Source organism: Hypanus sabinus, chromosome 10 (assembly GCF_030144855.1).
Source record: "Hypanus sabinus isolate sHypSab1 chromosome 10, sHypSab1.hap1, whole genome shotgun sequence".
Classification (NCBI taxonomy): Eukaryota; Metazoa; Chordata; class Chondrichthyes; order Myliobatiformes; family Dasyatidae; genus Hypanus; species Hypanus sabinus.
Genome location: NC_082715.1, coordinates 27522315 through 27543702, shown reverse-complemented (window position 1 = coordinate 27543702; position 21388 = coordinate 27522315). Strand labels below are relative to the sequence as shown.

At 40.2% G+C, this 21388-nt stretch overlaps 1 protein-coding gene across 11 annotated transcripts in view; it reads left to right on the top strand.

Annotated features, from left to right (window-relative positions):
- Positions 1 to 21388, top strand: part of epb41l2 (erythrocyte membrane protein band 4.1 like 2) — a 168203-nt gene that overhangs the window by 106811 nt on the left and 40004 nt on the right. For all 11 annotated transcript variants that reach the window (XM_059981559.1, XM_059981556.1, XM_059981552.1 and 8 more), the window contains 3 exons: positions 6133 to 6220; positions 10202 to 10354; positions 12021 to 12118. In XM_059981559.1, the coding sequence (XP_059837542.1) occupies positions 6133 to 6220; positions 10202 to 10354; positions 12021 to 12118 (339 nt within the window). The remainder of the gene's footprint in view (positions 1 to 6132; positions 6221 to 10201; positions 10355 to 12020; positions 12119 to 21388) is intronic.

The window sequence follows — 21388 nt, the reverse complement described above, 5'->3', positions numbered from 1 at the left end:
TCCAGATTAGTAACGCATAAATGAAAGTTGTAGTAGTCATCCTAAATGGAAATGATCAAATATTCCTGTTTTGGACTACTGTAGCTGAATACTTCAGTAAGCAACATTGTTTTAAGACCTTTAACTTAAAACCTATTGATCATCAAAATCGATTGACCCCTAGATAGAAGACTTGGGTTGCAAGTGCACTTACCCTTTATTTAAAAAAAGAGAAAGCATGGAATGTGTGCTGGGCTACAGGTACGATTAAAACGTAAAAGCTTTAGGTGCCGGCTTCTGACTATCCTGCTGGCAAGTGTACAGTCTCTGAAAAATGTAATTGAAGACTTCAGAGCAAAATTGCAGTACCGGGGGATATCAAGGACTGTTTTGTACTTTGCTTCGCAGAAACACAGCTCACCTCTACCATTTGGGATGTAGGGCTGCATGTGATTAACTCTTGGTGGTGCACAGACGTGATGGCTGTGTCTCAGTCCTCTCACCCAACCTGGAATATCTGGCATTGAAGTGTTATATATTTTATCTGCTGAGGGAGTTTTCCACCATCATCCTGATGGCAGTATAGGTTCCATCTCAGGCCTTGGTCAGGCAGACACTGGAAGAGCTGAGCACCGTGATCAGTAGTACCTTCCATTTCATTATGGAGGATTTCAACCAGGCCAGCTTGGTCTTACTACAGGTTAAGAATGCTTACTGTGCCATCTTGTGCCCAGACTTTCGAATGTCTGATCACCTAGCTGTATTTCTACTACTGATGCATAGGCAGAAACTAAAGACCAGTGGTGATGACCAAGAAGGTATGGTCAAGGGAGACTGAGGAGTGCTTACAAGACTGTTTTGAGTCAGTGGACTATACAACATTCACTGATTCATCTTTGAATCTGATTAACTACGCCTCAGTTGCCATCTGCCTCATCAAGACCTGTGAGGATGAATGTGTGCCTTCGAGAACATACTGGACGTAACCAAACCAAAAGCTGTAGACGAACCTGCAGAATCATGGTCTACTGAGGGCTAAATCTATGGCATTCAGGACTATACAAGAAGTCCAAGTATGCTCTGTGGACAGCTATTTTAAGAGCAGAAAACAATTCTGATTGAAGTTAGAGACAGAGTCGTCTTTGGCATGGTTTGCTTTACCTGGAGAAAGTAGAGTTTACTTTCTACAAGGTGAAACCTTACATCATGAATAGCTGTAGTGCATCACTCCCAGATGAGTTCAGTGCTTTTTATTGCACACTTTGAAAGGGAGAATAAACCTACACTTGTGCAAATCCTTGCACCATCTGGTGACCGTAGAATCTCTGACTCTTGGGCCGACGTCAGAACATCTTCCATGAAGTAAACCCTCACAAGGCATCAGGTCCCGTTGGTGTACCTGGTAGGTTACTAACAGTATGCTAACCTATTGGCAGGAGTGTTGAAGGACATTTTCAGTCTCTCACTTTTGCAGTTGAGGTTCCCACTTGCTTCAAATGGGTGACAATCATACCAGTGCCCAAGAGGAGCATGGTGAGCTTCCTCAATGATTTTCACCCAGTAACAGTCACATCTACTGTGATGAAGTGCTTTCAGAGATTGGTCATGGCCAGAATCAACTCCAGACCAGGCAAGGACCAGGACTCACTGCAATTTGCCAGTAGATACAATAGTTCTACAACAGATGCAATCTCATTGGCTCTCCACTCATCCTTGTATCACGTGGGCAATGTCAATACCTACACCTGGCTGCTGTTTGAGTATAGCTCAGTGTTCAACACCTTCATACTCTAAGTTCTAATCAACAAGCTCCAAAGCCTGGGCCTCCGCAACTGGATTCTTGACTTCCTCACTGGGAGACCACAGTCAGTGTAAATTAGAATTAAAACCTTCTCACTGACTATCATCATTGGTGCACCTCAAGGATGTGTGCTTAGCCCACTGGACTAATCTCTTCACCCACTGCTGCGTGGCTAGGCACAGCTCAAACACCATCTATAAATTTACTGATGACTCAACTACTGGCAGAATTACAGATAGTGATGAGGAGGCATACAGGAGTGGGATGGGTCAGCTGGATGAGTGGTGTTGAAATAACAACCTTGCATTCAACATAATTAAGATCAAGGAATTGATTGTGGACTTCAGGAAGGGGAAGTGCAGGCCATATGTGCCAACATTTTGAGGGGTCAGCAGTGGAAAGGGTGAGTAGTTTCAAGTTCCTAGATGCCAACATCTCTGAAGATCTATCATGGACCCAACATACTGATGCAATTACAAAGAAGCCATGACAGTGGCCATTTTTCATTAGGAGTTTGAGGAGACTTGGCTAGCAAATTTCTACATATGTACCAGGGAGAGCATTCTGACCGCCTTACTGCCTGGTATGGAGGGGCCACTGCAGAGGATCGGAAAAAGCTGCAGAGCGTTGCAAACTCAGACAGCACTAGCATAGGCAGTAGCTTCCCCAGTATTGAGGACATCTTCAAAAAGGTGACATCTGGCACTAAGGACCCAGAATACGCCCTCTTCTCATTGCTACCATTAAGAAAGAGGTACAGGAGCCTGAAGTCACGCACTCAGCATTTTAGGAACAGCTTCTTCTTCTCTGCCATCAGATTTGTGAAGGAACAATGAACCAATGCACACCACCTCACTATTTTTTTCTTTGCTCACTTTTTGCACTAATTTAATTTTATAATATATATTTCATATTGTAATTTGTAGTTTTTTATTATGCACTGCAAAGTACTGCCAGTATGCCAGTGATATTAAACCTGATTCTGAAGTTGCCCCAACACTAACCCCGGTGGAACTGCACTCGTCACTGATTTTCATTCCATTCCTTTTATCCCCACTCTGCCTATCAGCCAAACCTTTATCCATGCTAGTACCTTGCTTGGAACACCACAGGCTCTTGTTTAGTTATCTCGTGTGCAGCACGTTGTCAAAGCCCTTCTGAAAACCCATGTAAACAAAGTCCCCTTACTGATCTTTGCCTCTCCTGTTCCCTCAAAGAATTTTAACAGATTTGTCAGTAAGATCTTACCTTAAAGAAACTGTGCTGACTCTGCCATATCTTATGTACACCTAAATCTTATCCTTCAAAATGGACTCCAAAATCTTATCAACCAATAAGTTCAGGCTAACTGACCTATAATTTTCTGTGTTTTGTCTCACTCCCTTGGGTGTTATGTCTTGGATTTTATTCTCCCCAATCATTTGAGACCGTCCCTGTCTCGTGATTTTTGAAAGTTTACTTTAATTCCCTGCAAAATCCCTTCAGCTACCACTTTTAAGAACTGGGTTATAGTCTGTCTGATCCAGGTAATTGTCTCCTTCAAGCCTTTCAGCCTCCCTAGCACTGCACTCTTTTCTGCACCCAACTTTCTTGAATTTCTGGCATATTGACTGGTGCCTTCGACTGTGAAGACTGATGCAAAATGCCTAATTCAGTTCCTCTGCCCCATTAGTACCTCTCCAGCATTATTTTCCAGCAATTCAATCAATGTTTACTGTTGCCTTTCTATTACCTTTTGACTTATCGAAAGAAAAACTTTCACAATAATGTATTAATTGACTGTTTATCCTCATTTCATCAAGCCATTTGATAAAGTGATGAGGGCAAATGGAAAGGAGAGAAAACAGACTTTCTGGTGAGTTTCACCAAGCAGGACACAAGGAAGCAAATTGCTAATTAATAGTTGATTAGAAGGTAAGGTCAAGTGAAGTGGCCATTTCTTTTAGAGTTTGGCAGTTATGCTTTGGCTGAAGAGGTGGAGTCATTGATCCAGGTGAGGGAGAGTGAGCAGCTCCTTAAAGACGCGTAAAGATTGTCAAATAACCAATGTACAAAAGAAAATAACTTGCAAATAAATAAACTGAAAACATGAGTTGTAGACTCCTTGAAAGTGAGTTTAGGCTGTGGGATCAGTTCTGAGTTCTGATGTGTGATGGTATCCACACTGGTTCAGGAGCTTGATGGTTGTAGGGTTCAACTTTTGAAATTTTCCATTCACCAAAGCTATTTTCTGAGCAATGTCGTTGTAATCTTTTCCCTTTCACATAAATTATTGATAGAACAAAGGGATCTGGAAATACAGGTAATTGAAAATGGCATCACAGGTAGATAGGGTTATAAAGAAGGCATTTGGCACATTGGCCTTCATAAATCAAAAAATGGGATATGTTGAAGTTGTATAAGATGTTGGTGAGGCCTAATTTGGAGTATTATGTGCAGTTTTGGTCATCTACCTACAGGAAAGATGCAAATAAGGTTGAAAGAGTACAGAGAAAATTTACAAGGATGTTGCCAGGATTGGAGGATCTGAGTTATAAGGAAAAGTTAAAACTTTATTCTTTAGAATACAGGTGTGCGCTGCATAACATCCATTCGGACAACAGCTGATCGCATATACATCTTTAGTCTCAATTGGAGAACGTGACGTAGCGGAAGTAATCAACCTCGTGTATCGCGTGTCTCTTGAGTGTAGTAGCGTTACCTCTCTGCTTAATTTTCTTTCGAAAATATTACCGTAAAGTTCATCATGACTTCCAAATGCAGCAAAACCACTCCTAGTGATAGCAGCAGCAAGAGGGAAAGGAAAAGTATTGATTTGGAAGTGAAACAAAAGGTTATTAAACAATATGAAGGTGGAAAACCAGTGAATGCTATTGCTCGGGATTTAGGCATGTCGCAGTCAACAATCACGATGATCCTGATAAATTGTGTTTGATATAGACTAAGAAAGTATTTACATAAAAGTTTAAAAAGTGAAAAAAATGAAAGTTTAAAATGAAATAAAAAATCATAGTGCATGTATTATGGTATACAGCATACAGTTTTAGTGTAAGTTCTTGGCTATTTAGTCAATATAGGTACATTACAGTACTCAATATAGGTTTGCTAAGTATATAATATGGTGTTCGCACAACGTCCAAATCACATCACATCCGATTTCACAGAACGTATCATGGACGTTAAGCGACGCATACCTGTATAGAAGATTGGGTGGAGATTTGATAGAGGTATACAAAATTATAAGGGTAAATGCAAGTAGACTTTTCCCACTGAGGTTGGGTGGGTCCACAACCAGAGGTCATGGGTTAAGGGTGAATGGTGAAAAGTTTAAGGGGAACATGAGGGGAAACTTCTTCACTCAGAGAATCATAAGTATGGAACAAGTTGCCTTCGCAAGTGGTGCATTCAAGCTCAATCTTAAGATTTAAGTTTGGATAGGTAGATGGATGGTAGGTGTATTGAGAGCTATGGTCCAGGTGCAGGTCAATGGGAATAGTTTAAATTGTTTCAATAATGACTAAATTGGCTGAAGGGCCTGTTTCTGTGTTGTATTTTTCTATGACACCTCAAACATTATCTTTGTGTTTTCTTTCATAATTCAGGTCATTAAGATATGAAATGATCAGCTGAGGCCTCTGTTCCAGGCCTAGAGGAATAAAGTATCACATTTTTGTCAGAATACATTTCTGTATTCCTCTTGTGTCAACTTAAGTGAATTATCTCATAACTTGTGACCGAGGTCTCAAATTGGTAATCTTTTGTTCCTGGCACATTTTTCCTAAACTCAAAAATGCACTTTTGAAATTCATAGAGATACTCTCCTACCGAACATGTTAAATATTTCTCAATGCAAAACTAAATGTGACCTACTCTTAACAAATACATCCAACTGTCCATCTCTTATTGAAATGCTCATTTATTCTTGTCCAGATAGACTTAAAGCAATATCCCTTCAATTGATTATAAATTGCCATGTTTCGACACTCTATGGGCAATATAGTTAATAATTCCAATTGACTCATCTGGCTCATTTTTAATGTGCCGACAAATTTGGTAAAACAAGTTAAGCAGACACAATTGAAAAATTGGATCATTTTTCTATCTTGATTTTTGAGGTGATAAAGTTCATTTGTTTTGTAATATACTTTAGCTCAGTCGGATTCAAATTGTTTAAGTCATCATAGACTTTATAGCAGAAATCACTTGTCCCTCAGTGCATTATCGGTTCATGTATTCTGATCTTCTCTTTATAACATTTTTTATATAAGAGAAAAAGAGCTTTAGTGATTTTTAAAACAACTGAATTAACCGTCTGATTTTATGCCTTTTGCCGTTACTTGTTTGTTTACTAGGGGTTTAACTCCAGCCCAGGCTGATGCTCAATTTCTGGAAAATGCCAAGATGCTTTCCATGTATGGTGTAGATTTGCACCATGCTAAGGTAATCACTTACCACTTGGTTCTATCATAATGAATGGGAATGCCAGGTTGGCAAATTTAAGTTGATGTTGCTTTGCAGATCATATCACAGTACTTTTAGAGAATAAGAATATTTTCATTTCAAAACTTTTTCCCTTTGCAAAAAGTCATCAATAAGTACTTGCTGTATTTCTCCAATAAAATAATCAGTCTGTTCTGTTTATTTGGTGGTTTTGTTGATGATACTGCCATTATCTTCCAAATCTCACTGTACAGCAGCAGTGAAATTAATTTTCATTGAGTGAAGAGGAATATGCAATATATGAAATTAATACTTTATTGGTCATTTTAACATAACAGCCTGAATGACACTTGTCCCTTGCTGGTGACTTCTCTAAGTCAAAGCAGTGATGCTTTTCACTCCTATACATTGCAAAACAGAAGTCAAGAGCAAGCTTGGAGTTGCGACATCTTCTGCTCCATCCTTAGAACCCCCACTAAGTCTTGGGATGGTTCGACAGCACCCAAGGTCCCATTCATTTAATGCTATTACCATTTTTGATCTAAGATGGTCAAATACCATCTTAATTATGATTTTTTTAAACTTACAAATTCAATGACTGTCAGAGATGGCTAAGAATGCCTTTGATAGTTTTTGAGGTATTTGAAGAGTACCTCACCTAAGCAGAGCTCTCACTGGGTCCTCTTGTTACTACCTTCATGGAGGCAGTTCAGAATAGGTTTCAAAAGGTACATTATGCCTACTGCCATAAGTGGCTCTCCACCTTGCAGCACCTTGACAATTGTAAAACATGTTAGACTATTTATTGGTTATGACTCTTGTGTTCCACACCACTATCCCCTCAGAATTAGTCAGTAAGCTTATAAAACTGGGCTCTGCCTTGCTCTGCACCCGGATCCTCAACTTACTTACTGAGAGACTGCAATCAGTATATGTCAGTAATAATAATTCCTTACTGACAGTCAACACAGGCATACCTCAAGGATGCGTGCTTAGCTCACTGCTCTATTCTCTCTACAGTCATGACTGTGTAAGACTAGGCTTCAACATCTCATAGACCCAACATATTAATGCAGTCATGAAGGAGGCATGGCAGTGGTTATATTCATTAGGAGTTTGAAGAGATTTGTCATGTCACCAAAGAAGCTTGCAAATTTCTACAAATGTACAGTGGAGAGCATTTTGACTGGTTGCATCACTACCTGGTGCAGATACTCCAATTCACATGACCGCAAAAGGCTACAGAAGATTGTAGTCTCAGCCTGCTCTGTCATGGGCACAGTTCTCCCCACCAAGTGTATGGCATCCTTTACTAAAGCCCCTAACCATTTGGGACATGTCCCTTTGGTGCTATAATCAGGGAAGAAGTACAGGCCATGGACTTTTGCCATCAGTTTTCCAAAAGATCTGTTATTCCTTCATTTTATTCCTGTGTTATTTGGTTTTTGCACTATTTATTTATTTTGTAATTTATAGTATCTTTTATTTCTTTGTGCTATACTGCTGTTGCTAAACAAATTTAATGTGCAAGTCAATGATAATAAGCCTGATTCTGGACTGCAGCTGTTCAAGAGGTGCCTCACTACCACCACCTCAAGGGCTGCTGGGAATGGATATGGGAATTTGTCAGCAACTCTCGAGATTACATTAATACATCAAAAGTAGTGGAATAAATTGAATATTGGCTAATAGATTTAAAAGACATTTGAGAATTTATCATATTTTTAAGTTAAGAGAATTAAATACAATATTGTTTAATAGAAACAAAAATAATTTTTCAGGGTGGATAGAGTTGCGTTCAGATCATTTTTATGCACACAGGCACATATTTAAAAGTGACTGGGAAAGCTAGGAAGTCGATGTTATTTTTATGAAAAAAGAATGTGGTCATTGGACATGTGAGTCAGAAGTACATAATACGTTGAAACAGATGCAGACAAGAGCAGTTAGCTTTATTTGTCACATGTACATTGAAAGATACAGTGAAATGTATTGTTTGTGTCAATGACCAACACAGTCCAAATATGTGCTGGGGGCAGCCTGCATGTGTAGCTATGCTTCTAGTGTCAATGTAGCATGTCCACAACTTTACTAACCCTAACTCATACACCTTTGTAATGTGGGAGAAAATTGGACCACCAATATAATCATGGGGAGAATGTATAAGCTCCTCACAGAAACAGGAATGGAGCCCGAATCTTACAGCTGGTGCTGTGAAGTGTTATGTTATCTTCTACACCACTGTGGATAAGGGATTGAAGTTGTATAGCAAAAGTGTGGGGCCTTTACCCAAAAGTTAAGAAAGGTTTTGATAAAATGGAACCTTCCAGAGCAAAAGTTGATTCTATGCGAAGAAAGCAAATTTATGATTTTGCAGAGACCACAATTAAGATCTGGATCATACAGTTTGACAGGATGTTGGAACATATTTAATAATTGTTTTAAACAAAAAAGTTGGATAAATGAAGCGGAACATTTCTAAATGGGTCAAGACAGATAAGTGGGATTAATTGAATAGCTGCAGTCAGTGTTACATTTTAAGTGTGGTTTGAAGGAGCCATGCAAAATTGCAGTCAATGGGCATGGGGTAAATTACTCCATTGGATAGAGTTGTGATCTGTACAAATTGAGATGGTTGTTATTGTTAAAAGCCAACCATGGCAGGTTTCTAACAAGAGAAAATATAAACTTCCAACTCTTGATGTCTGATAGCATGACTATGATAATGTCTCCACTGTCAGTACCCTGGGGATTATCACTTACTAATGAATCATTTAGATTAGCCTACTAAACTGGCAACAAGTACAAATCAGAGTGAAGGTATTCTGTAGGGAAATGTTATGTCCCATTGTAAAGTATGACAACTGCACCAACCTTCATGTTATCTGCAAACTTGCTGATCTTTCCACTTCCCCTCTCCATTACCCCATTCTTTCCTCCTTCATCTCCACATCACCCACCATGCACTCCCAGTTTCCCTTTTATTCCATGTTCAACTGTCGTCTTCAGCTCTTTGTTACTACCACGTTCCAGAATCCCACGTCATTCCAACTCACCCCTTCCCTCACCTGCCGATCATCCCTGTTCCATTTGGATCCATCTTTCACCTACCAGCTTTGGCTGCAACCCTTCATCCCTACGTCAGCCCTCCCAGTCCTGATGAAGGGCTTTGGCCCAAAACTTTGAATCTTTGTTGTCTTGCATAGATGATAGTTAGATGGAAAGATACTTTATTGATCCCAAAGGAAATTAGTGTCACAGTAACATTCCAAGTGCACAGATATACAAATATTAGAAGAGAAGTAAGAAAGGATAAAAAATGCTACCTTAAAAATAAGATGTACAAGATTTGCAAGTTAAAGATTACCCCAACTAAAGGTTGACTCATTATAGAGCCTGGTGGCTGAGGGTAAGGATCACCTCCTATAGTGCTCTTTGGAGTAGCCAAGGTGCTTCATGATTGTCTGGTTTTCTTCTGTGTTCCATTTGTTGCAATGCACGTACTCCCCATTTCATTCAGATTGAAATTTGTGAAGGCTATCTTTGCTTCACTACATTTTCAAGACTTGCCCGTAGCACTGTAATTAAGTGGTAGTATTTTTTTCTTTAAATTGTATATGTCATACATGCTTTGGGATGGGTAATTTCTAAATACTGATGCTTACTGTAAATTTTTACATTGGACGGTAGACAGACTTTAAATGCAAAAGGATCTTTAGAGTTATGTTATTATGTGTTAAATTAGATCATTCAGTGTTTTCCAAGAATTTTGACCCATATACCGTAGGTCACATGAAGCACTTGAAAATCCAAGAAGTCCTGTTTGTTATGATGCTCCTTCCAAACTTTTGGATCAATCAATCTTTTTTTGTACTAACGTGTGTTATTGATCTAAGCTTTGAATTGTCCAATAGTTCAAGGTACCTAAAAGGAATATTCATATTTTAATGAACTATACTGTTTTTCTGTTGGCTTTCACAGGATTCAGAAGGAGTGGATATTATGTTGGGTGTATGTGCAAATGGACTGCTCATCTACAAGGATCGTCTCAGAATTAATCGATTTGCTTGGCCAAAAATCCTTAAGATTTCTTACAAACGAAGCAACTTCTATATTAAAATTCGACCTGGGGAAGTAAGAACTTATCCTTGCTTTTTAAAAAATAAAAAAATTTAAGGTTAGTGGAATGCTAGTTAGGTACACAGGAGACTTTAATAAAATATTGAACATTGCTAATGTTCACGTTCCAAATAAGTTAGCTACGTATAATGAAGCACATTCACTGGTGTGGAATCACCATTGTGGGTTCTGATAATAGAAAGGTATTTGTGCAGGATTTGTTTGATTTACTCAGTGTCGTGTGGAGTTGAAGTTTTTGGTCCCTTCATTGGGACTAAAAGGAAGGGATTCAACCAGCATAAAAAAATTTGAGGGTGAAGGGGTGTACCAAGAGCTAGTAGGTGATAAATGGATCCAGAATTTTACTCGGTCACTAAAATTGGTGACCTGAAAATTAATAAATCAATTTGGTACTTCTGTAACAAAATTAGAGGAAATTCAAGTTATTGCCCTGTCATCTGGAAGAGACCAGGGAATTGCTGTAGATAAAGGTATTAACTTTGGTTATCCTATTGCTTCATAAGTAGGTACTAAGGGAAAGGTAGGAAAAGGAAGAGATAATAGGAAAAACAAAGTAACAAATCTAGCTCTAGAAGCAGCAGCTTTTTTTCTCTATGGTGGGGATATCCAAAACTAGAGGGCACAGCCTCAAAATTGAGGGGCAACCCTTTAGAACAGGGGTAAGGAGGAACTTTTTTTTTTAGCCAGAGAGTAGTAAATCTGTGGAATTCTCTGTCACAGACTGTGGTGGAGACCAAGTCTGTGTGTATATTTAAGGTGGAAATTGATGGTTTCCTGATCGGTCAGGACATCAAAGGATACGGTGAGAAGGCAGGTGTATGGGGTTGAGTGGTATCCGGGGTCAGCAATGGTGGAATAGCGGAGCAGACTCGATAAGCTGAAATAGCCTAATTCTGCTCCTATGTCTTATGGTCTTTTAATGAATTGTATGGTAAGCCATTTGGTAAACATTCTTAGGCAAAAAAGTGTCTCAGAGAGAAAGGATAAGTTAGATGTGTGAAAATTGGAAGTGTTATACATTAATTCATTGTTTGAGAATATCACGACTTAGATAATATCTAAAGTCAAAATACAGAGAAAGCACTTTGTACAATTGAAAGTGATCCATATACCATGCAATAGGACATGGGTGGGAGAGAAAGAGGAGGTGAAAATATATTCATTAACTTGAAGGAGGATGATGAATCCTAAATCTTGGAGCAAGTTTTAAGTAATAAGTTGATCCTATAACTGATGAAGAATAGAACTAGTCTTTAACCATACCAACTACCTCTCAGGCTACTGAATTGCTGGTGGAAATCTTCTTTAATCCAGTGAAGCATCTATAATTTTTGGCATGTCCAAAGTTAAACACACTGTTGGATAAAAGCTCACTTTTTGATATTTTCTTTACAATTTCCCTTAAGTGAGCTCATTACATTGGAGATACCCTATTTAGCAGATGATTGAGTGGGGAATTATAATAGTCATAAGTTTATTCTTTAACCCTAAAGATTGTTTTGCAGTCAGTTTGAGGAAGAAGAGCTAATTAAAATTGGAGTGATATGATGCAAAGTTAAAGTAAGGAAATAACTACAGTTTACAAACAGCTTTCAGCTGTTAATAGATGAGGTTAACAAAAACAGTACTACAAAGGTGTAACTATGTTCATTCTTTCCAGATAGATCAGTTTGAAAGTACTATTGGTTTCAAGTTGCCTAATCACAGAGCAGCAAAGCGATTGTGGAAAGTTTGTGTGGAGCATCATACTTTTTTCAGGTAATGCTATTCAGGGATCTACGGGATAGCGCGCTGTTCTTCAACCCAAAGAACAACAGCCAATTTTATCAAGTTCAGCCAAAGAAGTAATATTTCTAAGAAATTAACTCTTATTTCAGTAAATATGATTATGGAAAGGCAAAATTTCAAAATATATTTAATATCAATGTATACAATATACAATCTGAAATTTGTCCTCTTCATAGAAGTCCACAAAGCAAAGAACCCCCATAAACCCATAAAAACATTGAAGCCCTGAAGCCCCTCCTCCCTCGCCAAGCAGCAACAGAAGGATCGACCCCTCCCTTTACTCCTACCCACACCAGCAGAAGCACCACCGCCACTACCCCTCCACCATGCAGTCAGCAGCAGAAGCACCAATGTCCATTGATCCAGAACTATCTAACTACAGTTCACAAACCAGCACTTAATTATCTCAGATAGGCTCTCCCTCTCTCCAGTGAAGAAGAGGGGTTGCTCTTGCAATAATTAGAGTGGAGACCAGCGACTTACTGTTCCATTGTTACCATTTTCAGCAACATTTCTCCAAACCATCCCCTCACCTCACTGTCTCAAGGGCCGACAGGCTCCCTCCCTCCATCAAGAGAGGGATCACTCAAGCCTTCATCTGACAGCAGCTGGCAATTAACAAACACACTGCTTTTTGTCTCAGTATTCCTGCCTCGATGTTTCAGTCTCCTATGACGCTTCAGACAGCAAAATCAGCTAGAAATCTAGTCACCCGTGAAGCTGCTCCCCAACTTCCGACCTCCCAGCCCTGAGGGCACATGTCTTCTGTGCTGTTCCTGGAGGTGGCGAAGCCCTAGAGCACACAGTAGGTCTGAAAACCCACCGATTGCAAAGAACCATAGTTTGAACTGGGGGTCACAGAATCTGACAGAACAGCAACCACCTTGAGAAGGAAAGAAAGGCATAGAGAAGTAAAGTATTTCATGGACAGACTGGAATAAGTTACCTGGGTCTGCAGAATTTGCTGGTGTCATTTTAATATTCTTCTAAATCAGTAAAACATTACATCTTTAAAGGAGGGCAAGGTTTACAGTCCATGCCCCTTCTATGGACCATTCCCAAGAAACCTTAACCTAGTTTAACAAAACATAAGCCATGGACTATTTAAAAATGCTCATGCCATGTAGCTCCAGTCAAATTCCTTTTGCCCTTCTGGCTGCTACCCTTGGTTTCTGTTCTTTTTCCTCGAGCTGCATTGAAATATCTCATATAACAGAGAATGCTGGAAATAGTTCAGACAGCATCTTTGAGGGACAAGTTAGATAATATTTCCAGTCAATGATTTCTCTTTAGAATATAATGATCATCAACCTGAAATGTTAGAGAAAATGCAGGTGTTGGAATGGAAATGTGAAATAAAATTGAAAATGCTGGATGCACTTGGCAGGTCAGCCAAGCCTGCTCAATATTTCCAGCATTTTGTTTTCATATCAATAATGAAATGATAACGCTGCATGCCTCTCCAGGCACTTACTGACTTTTGAGGACTTCCAGTATGTACAGTATTTTTCTATATTTCCTATACTGTTTAATGTCATTTGAACATCCCTCCAGTTGATGAGGTGGAAGGGCTTCCATTTGAATGGCCCAGCTTGTTGTCAAGTTGTCTAGACCGTCTTGAGGCAGAGAAGTCTAAAAGGTAACTCCAAGTCTTCAAGAAATATTAGATACAAAACACATTTATTCATATTCTTCTCATAGGACAAGTGCTTCCCATCTCTCTGAGTCACTATCCACCTTCAACATTTCAGCTTTTTTTTATCTGAATTGTTTGCCTTTGTGTTTACTTAAAATTCTTTAACAAGAATAAATGCGGAAGGGAACTTGTGGCAGGGATGGTAATAATTCAGGTTGCTGTAGCCCATCATGTCTGTCCCAGATCTTTAAACGACCTTGTCAAAATTGCAGTTGGAGCCAACAGGGGACATGTGCTCATTTATGGCATGTTATCCATTCAGATCTGTGCCTATCAGCGCTGTACCCATGATTGATATGTGCCCTTTGCCTGTAGAGTCCTACTGTATGAAAATAAGTACTTTGGCCCGCTGAGTCCATACTGGCTATTACGCATCGATTAATACTAATCCTATGCTAGCTGCATTCGAATCCCATTTACATCAACTCTCCCCAGGTTCTACCTCTCACTAACACACTGGCCAGTTAGTCTTTAAATCTGTTCATCTTTGTCATTTGGGGGGAAATTGGAGGACATAGAGGAAATTCCCAAGGTCACAGGGAAAGCATTCAAACTCCATGTAGACCTGATGGAGTAAGGATTGATCTTGGATAGCTAGAGCTGTGAAGCAGCTATTTGCTTTGCCATCTTACTGTCATCGAATTATTGTGATAGACCTCTGTCTGCAAGTGTTCTATGTTCTAGTAATGGGGATGTAGTAGATAAGCGAGGAAGACTATCATGGCTTGCTGCAGGATCTGGACTGGCTGAAAAATGGCAGATAGACTTTATTGCAGACAAATGCGAGGTGTTACACTTGGTTGGACCAACCAGGTCTTACAGAATGAATAGTAGTGAGGAGTACAGTAGAACAAAGGGAACTGGGAATGAAGATCTATAATTCATTGAAAGTGACGTCACAGGTTGATAGGGTTGTAAAGAAAGCTTTTGGTACATTTGCCTTCATAGATCAAAGTATTGAGTACAGGAGATGGGATTTATGTTGAAGTTGTATAAGACATTAGTGAGGAGTGAGGCCTAATTTGGAATACTGTGTGCAGTTTTGGTCACCTACATGCAGGAAAGATTTAAATAAGGTTGAAAGAGTATTGAGGAAATTTACATGGATGTTTTTGGCAAGACCTGAGTCATATGGAAAGGTTGAATTGGTTAGGTTCAGAATCAGATTTATCATCACTGGCATGTGACGTGAAATTTGTAAACTTAGCAGCAGTAGTTCAATACAAAACATAATATAGCAGAGAGAGAAAATAATAATTAATAAAATGAATATAATAATAAAGTAAATCAATTACAGTATATATAAATTGAATAGATTTTTTAAAACGTGCAAAAACAAATACTATATATATTAAAAAAAAAACAAAGTAGTATCCAAAGATTCAATGTCTGTTTAGGAATCAGATGGCAGAGGGGAAGAAGCTGTTCCTGAATTGCTGAGTGTATGCCTTCAGACTTCTGTACCTCCTCCCTGATGGTAACAGTGAGAAAAGTGCATGCTCTGAGTGCTGGAGGTCCTTAATAATAACCATATAACAATCACAGCACGGCAACAGGCCATCTCGGCCCTCCTAGTCCGTGCCGAACTCTTAATCTCACCTAGTCCCACCTACCCACACTCAGCCCCTAACCCTCCACTCCTTTCCCGTCCATATACCTATCCAATTTTACCTTAAATGACACAACTGAACTGGCCTCTACTACTTCTACAGGAAGCTCATTCCGCACAGCTATCACTCTCTGAGTAAAGAAATACCCCCTCGTGTTTCCCTTAAACTTCTGCCCCCTAACTCTCAAATCATGTCCTCTCGTTTGAATCTCCCCTACTCTCAATGGAAACAGCCTATTCACGTCAACTCTATCTATCCCTCTCAAAATTTTAAATACCTTGATCAAATCCCCCCTTAACTTTCTACGCTCCAATGAATAGAGACCTAACTTGTTCAACCTTTCTCTGTAACTTGAGTGCTGAAACCCAGGTAACATCCTAGTAAATCGTCCTTAATAATGGACGCTGCCTTTCTGAGACACCACTCCCTGAAGATGTTCTCGTACTTTGTAGGCTAGTACCCAAGATGGAGCTGACTAGATTTACAACCTTCTGCAGCTTCTTTCGGTCCTGTGCAGTAGCCCCTCCATACCAGTGACGCAGCCTGTCAAAATGCTCTGCAAGATACAATCCAACTTTAGAAGTTTTTGGCTGAATTTGTTGATGTGCAAAATCTCTTTAAACTCCTAATAAAGTATAGCCACTGTCTTGCCTTCTTTATAACTACATTGATATGTTGGGACCAGGTTAGATCCTCAGAGACCTTGACACCCAGGAACTTGAAGCTGCTCACCCTCTCCACTTCTGATCTCTCTATGAAGATTGGTACATGTTCCTTTGTCTTACCTTTCCTTCTGTGGAACATAGAAGATTGAGAGGAGATTTGATAGAGGTATACAAAATTATGCGGGGTATAGAACAGATAAATGCAAGCAGGTTTTTCCCACTGAGGTTGGGTGGGACAAAAGCCAGATATTTGGGTTAAGGGTGCAAGGTGAAAAGTTTAAGGGGAATATGGGGGAGGGGTGTGGGGGGAACTTCATTCAGAGGGTTGTGAGAGTGTGGAACAAGCTGCCAGTGCAAGTGGTGCATGCAGGCTCAATTTCAACGTTTAAAAGAAAGTTGGATAGGTATGTGGATCGGCTATGGTCCTGGTAGGCAGGTTAAATGGCTCAGCATGGACTAGATGTGCTGAAGGATCCGTTTATGTGCCCTACTTTTCTCTGACTTTATAACTATGCCAACATGTATATCCTAGTGTTGTTCAAGGACAGATCTTTTTTCATTTCTGCTGTACCACAATGTTCTATTTATAGACCAGTTCCTTACCCAATGTCATGTGGTGACAGTTATGTGTAACAAATTTATTATTTTTGTTATTCAGGTAGACCTTTGCTGTTAAGTATTTTGTTGTACTGTGACAGACGTGTGAGCACAGGTACACTACACAATGTAGGGCCTAGGGTCCTTGGTTATACAGAGGCTCTGATTCAGGCCTGGCATGGAGGAATAACCCTAGATGCAGGCCCAGCATTGAAAAGAACCCCAGGCCCTGGGTAGACAGCTGTGGGAGTACAGTTCTACATCGTGGTTTCCAGATATTTGCCTTGATTTTAGTAGGGCCATGCCTTTTAGGGATCTGGGGCTGCTCTGGAAAATCCCAGTAACTGCTGGAAGGCCTTTAGCCAGATCGGCTACTGTGAGTGCTGAACTGGGCATTGCAGGGTTTTGGTGATGGTAGATGTAAAGATGGAAGTGGCTTATCTGCAAACAGCTGTATGTGCATCTGAAAACTTCAGCTGCTGACACCAAAACTAATAAATGCTAATGTGAATTTGTCAGACTTTTATGCAGTCAACATAAACATAACTGCAGCTATAATTCATGTTTTGCAATGGGCAAAATATACCTTCATTTGAGTTTCCTATGCCTTCCTGAAGACTGTGTGTGCAGGAAGTGTGTCCAGCTGCAGCTTCTGATAGACCGCATGGTGGCACTGGAGCTGCACATGGACACACTTTGCAGCATCTGAGATGCTGAGAATGTTGTGGATACCACATTTAGTGAGTTGGTTGCACCGCAGTTTAAGGATCTAAGGAAAGATAGGGAATGGGTGACCAACAGGATGAGTAGTAGCAGGAAGGTAGTACAGGAGTCTCCTGCGGTCATCTCCCTCCAAAACAGATATACCGCTTTGGAGTCTGTTGGGCAAGTTAGCTCATTAGCTGAGGGCAGCAGTAGCCAGGATCATGGAACCGTGGGTGGCTCTGCTGCGCATGAGGGAAAGAAAAAGAGTGGCAGAGCTAGTGGTCGCCAATGATTCGATCGTGATCGACTGGTTGATCTTTGAGACTTTCCCAGTAATCCCAAAAAAAAGAAAAATTAATGCACAAATACTGTTGTAATGTGAGCATTATAAATAAGCGTAATACTAATTAGGTTAATGGTAATATAGCAATACTCCTGCTATGGAAAGCTGTTTGTAAAGAGAGGTTGTTTCCAAGATTGCAGAATTTTACTTCCATTCTTTCTGCCCAGTGCCCTGAGCAGTACTGTGTTTACCCAGACAAACTGGCAATGGAGTTCGATCGGCGTTCTGGGGAGTTAAACGTCATGAAAGATATTGCTGTATTTATTTTGAAACCATTTCTGCAGATTGATATAGAACAGATAGCAGCCAAATTCCAGCAAGTATTTGGTGCCAAGTGATATTGAAATGGAAATACTTCATTTGTAAAATGACTTTGAGCTTCAAGCAAGATCAGGGGATGTGACTTTTGCGGGCTTGTCAGCAGGGAGAAGTTTCCTCATCTCACCACGTGCGCTAAAAGTCAGTGCCTACTTCAGGTCAACTTATCTATGTGAAATTGCATTTTCGTAGATGAAAATTATTAAATCTAAGTACAGGGGCTGTCTTACTGACAGACACCTCACAGACTGTCTCAGACTGGCTGCCTGTAGCCCCAGTCATCACACTGAGTGCAACAGTCAATTTTTCTTCATTTATTTTTTGTGTCCAAATAAAATTAAGTAATGAAACTTAGAATTAAAAGAATGAAGAATTGTAATATTCTTAAAGAAAGACAGCCATGGCCTGTTTGATATGCTAGTTAGTGTTTTCTTGGTTGAATTAATTTGAAAGTTTGACAAAAGCATTTTATGTAATTCAAATACAATTAGCCCAAATAAAAGGCCTGAAGTTGGAAGTACAATCTGAGCTGTTTTTTCTCTAAACAATTTAGTAGGTAGATCTAAGGCCAAGGTAGGGGATCTTGGGCTTAAAAAGTTTGGTGACCACTATGGTAGGGGATTCTAAGGTAAAGGGAATAGAAAGGAGTTTCTGTGGCCGTAAGAGGGACTCCCGTATAGTGTGTTGCCTCCCAGGTGCAAGGGTCAGAGATGTCTAGAAGAGACTGCAGGGCATTCTGAAAGGGGAGGGTGAGTAGCCAGCTGTCTTGGTGCAGGTAGGTACTAATGATATAGGAAGAAAGTGGAATGAGGTCCTACAAGCTGAATTTAGGGAGCTAGGAGATAAATTAAAGAGTAGTACCTCAAAGGTAATAATCTCAGGACTATTACCGGTGCCACGTGCTAGCCAGAGTTGGAATAGCAGGATAGCTGTAGCTTGAGCGGTGGTGCAGGAGGGAGGGTTTCAGATTCTTGGTGTATTGGAATTGCTTCTGGGGGAGGTGGGACCAGTACCGTCTGGACGGTCTGCATCTGGGTATGGCCAGAATCAATATCCTAGGGCAGGGGTCGGCAACCTTTACCACTGAAAGAGCCATATGGACCCGTTTCCCACAGAAAAGAAAACACTGGGAGCCACAAAACCCGTTTGACATTTAAAATGAAATAACACTGCATACAACGTTTTTTTTTGCCTTTATGCTATGTATAAACAAACTATAATGTGTTGCATTTATGAAATCGATGAACTCCTGCAGAGAAAACGAAATTACATTTCTGCATGCAACAAAAACATTTTGAACTCCGAAAAAAAGGCGTTGGGTTGAAGGTTACTTTTAAGTAAAATACTCAATGTCTATTTGAGTCCTTCTTGTATTTATGAAAAACGCCGAACTTAAATTGTCTGCCAGCAGCAAACCAAAAATAACGTCAGCCAGCTGTCAACCTGAAAAATAAAAGGACTATTTCATTGAACCATGAAAAAATATGAATATACGTAAAATAATAGGCAATTAAAATATTTCTCATATTTGGTTAATGGGATTTCTGCTCCTGGACCTCAGTGCACAGCATCTGCACATCAGGGCTGTATGACGTCACCTTCATCTTTACACAGGATCTCAAGCTGTCATCTGTGAGGCGTGCGCGATGTTTGTTTTTAATAAAGTTCGTGTTGGAGAACACCTGCTCGCATACATATGTGGATCCAAAGATCGACAGTATCAGGATCGAAAGTATCCAAGCGCATACTTTTTAATGTTTACATAAATGTCGGGGATAGCATTCCATGTTTCAAACACAAGTTTGTCTGGTTTGAGGAGGTTTTCAATATCACTCCATTTGTGATTCTGAGCAAGAACGGCCTTCTGACGGGCAACATCTTCAAGGTCTGCTGTCAAGTGTCTAAACTTGGACTCCCATATGTCCTTGTTGGCTGTGTCGGCCAGTTCCATCTCAAGATCAGGTTGACTCACACCTGCCAATGCAGTGTATTCAGTAGGGATGGATCGATGCTTAGGGGAGTGACTGGGAAGGATAATATGTTTTTTTTTCCTCTCTGAACTCACAGAAGCATTTCCCAAACGATGTTTGCATTGCGATGATTGCAGAATGTAAATACTCTGAATTTATCATGTCGTGAGCTTGTTTGAACTCTCTCAAATTGGGGAAGTGAGACAATGTGCCTTTCTGTAAATCTCTGGCAAGCACTGTCAACTTGCGCTCGAATGCCAAAACATCCTCCAACATGTGCAGGGCTGTGCGTCCTTTCCCCTGAAGAGCTGTGTTCAGCGTGTTCAGGTGCGCTGTCATGTTTACCATGAAGTGTAGCTTTTCCAGCCACTCTGGCTGTTCCAGCTCAGGAAAGGTGAGCCCTTTGCTGCCCAGGAAAGTTTTCACTTCTTCCAGACACGCGACAAAGCATTTCAGCACCTCCCCTCTTGACAGCCACCGGACTTTGTTGTGCAGCAGGAGATCAGAATATGCGCTTTCCAGCTTGTCCAGTAACAAACGGAATTGACGGTGATTTAAACTTTTTCCCATTTTATTGACAATCTGAATGACAACATCCATTACTTCTGTGCATTCCGGAGGAAATGTTTGAGCGCACAGTGCCTCTTGGTGCAAGATGCAGTGAAAAGTCAGCAGCTTTCTGTCCAGCGACTTCTGCAGTAAAGCCACAAATCCCTTGTGCGCTCCTGTCATACTTGGTGCCCCATCAGTAGTTACTGACACCAAGTGGGTGGTCTTTATTCCTTTGACTCTTAAACAATTCAAGACAGCCTCACAGATGTCCTCCCCCGTGTTTGGCCTTTTAGAGGTATCAACTCAATCATTTCTTCCTGTGGCCCGGCAGAGTTTACATACCGGCAGAACAGCGCTATTTGTTCAATATCACGTTTGTCTTTAGACTCGTCACAGGCAATCGAGTAGGCCACAGCTGAATTGATGTCTTTAATTTGCTGTCTTGTGATGTCTTCTGCTATTTTTATGGTTCTGTCTTTGACAGTCTTTGCAGAGAGGGGCATATCCCTGATTTTCTGCACAATTTCACTCTTGTTTTTCAAGTCCATGAATAGATGTTCTGAAATCTTAATGAAAGATTCTTTTATATATTCACCATCTGTAAACTGCTTCCCGTGCCTGACTATTTCCTGAGCGGCAACAAAACTAGCATATGTAGTTGATTTTCCAGACTTCATCCACTTCTTGAAATGATTTTTGCTCAGATCAACCTTCCGCATCAGTTCCGAAACGGCTTTTTTTCTCTCATCTCCATCCGGATATTTTTGAGCAAAGGCTGCGTGTT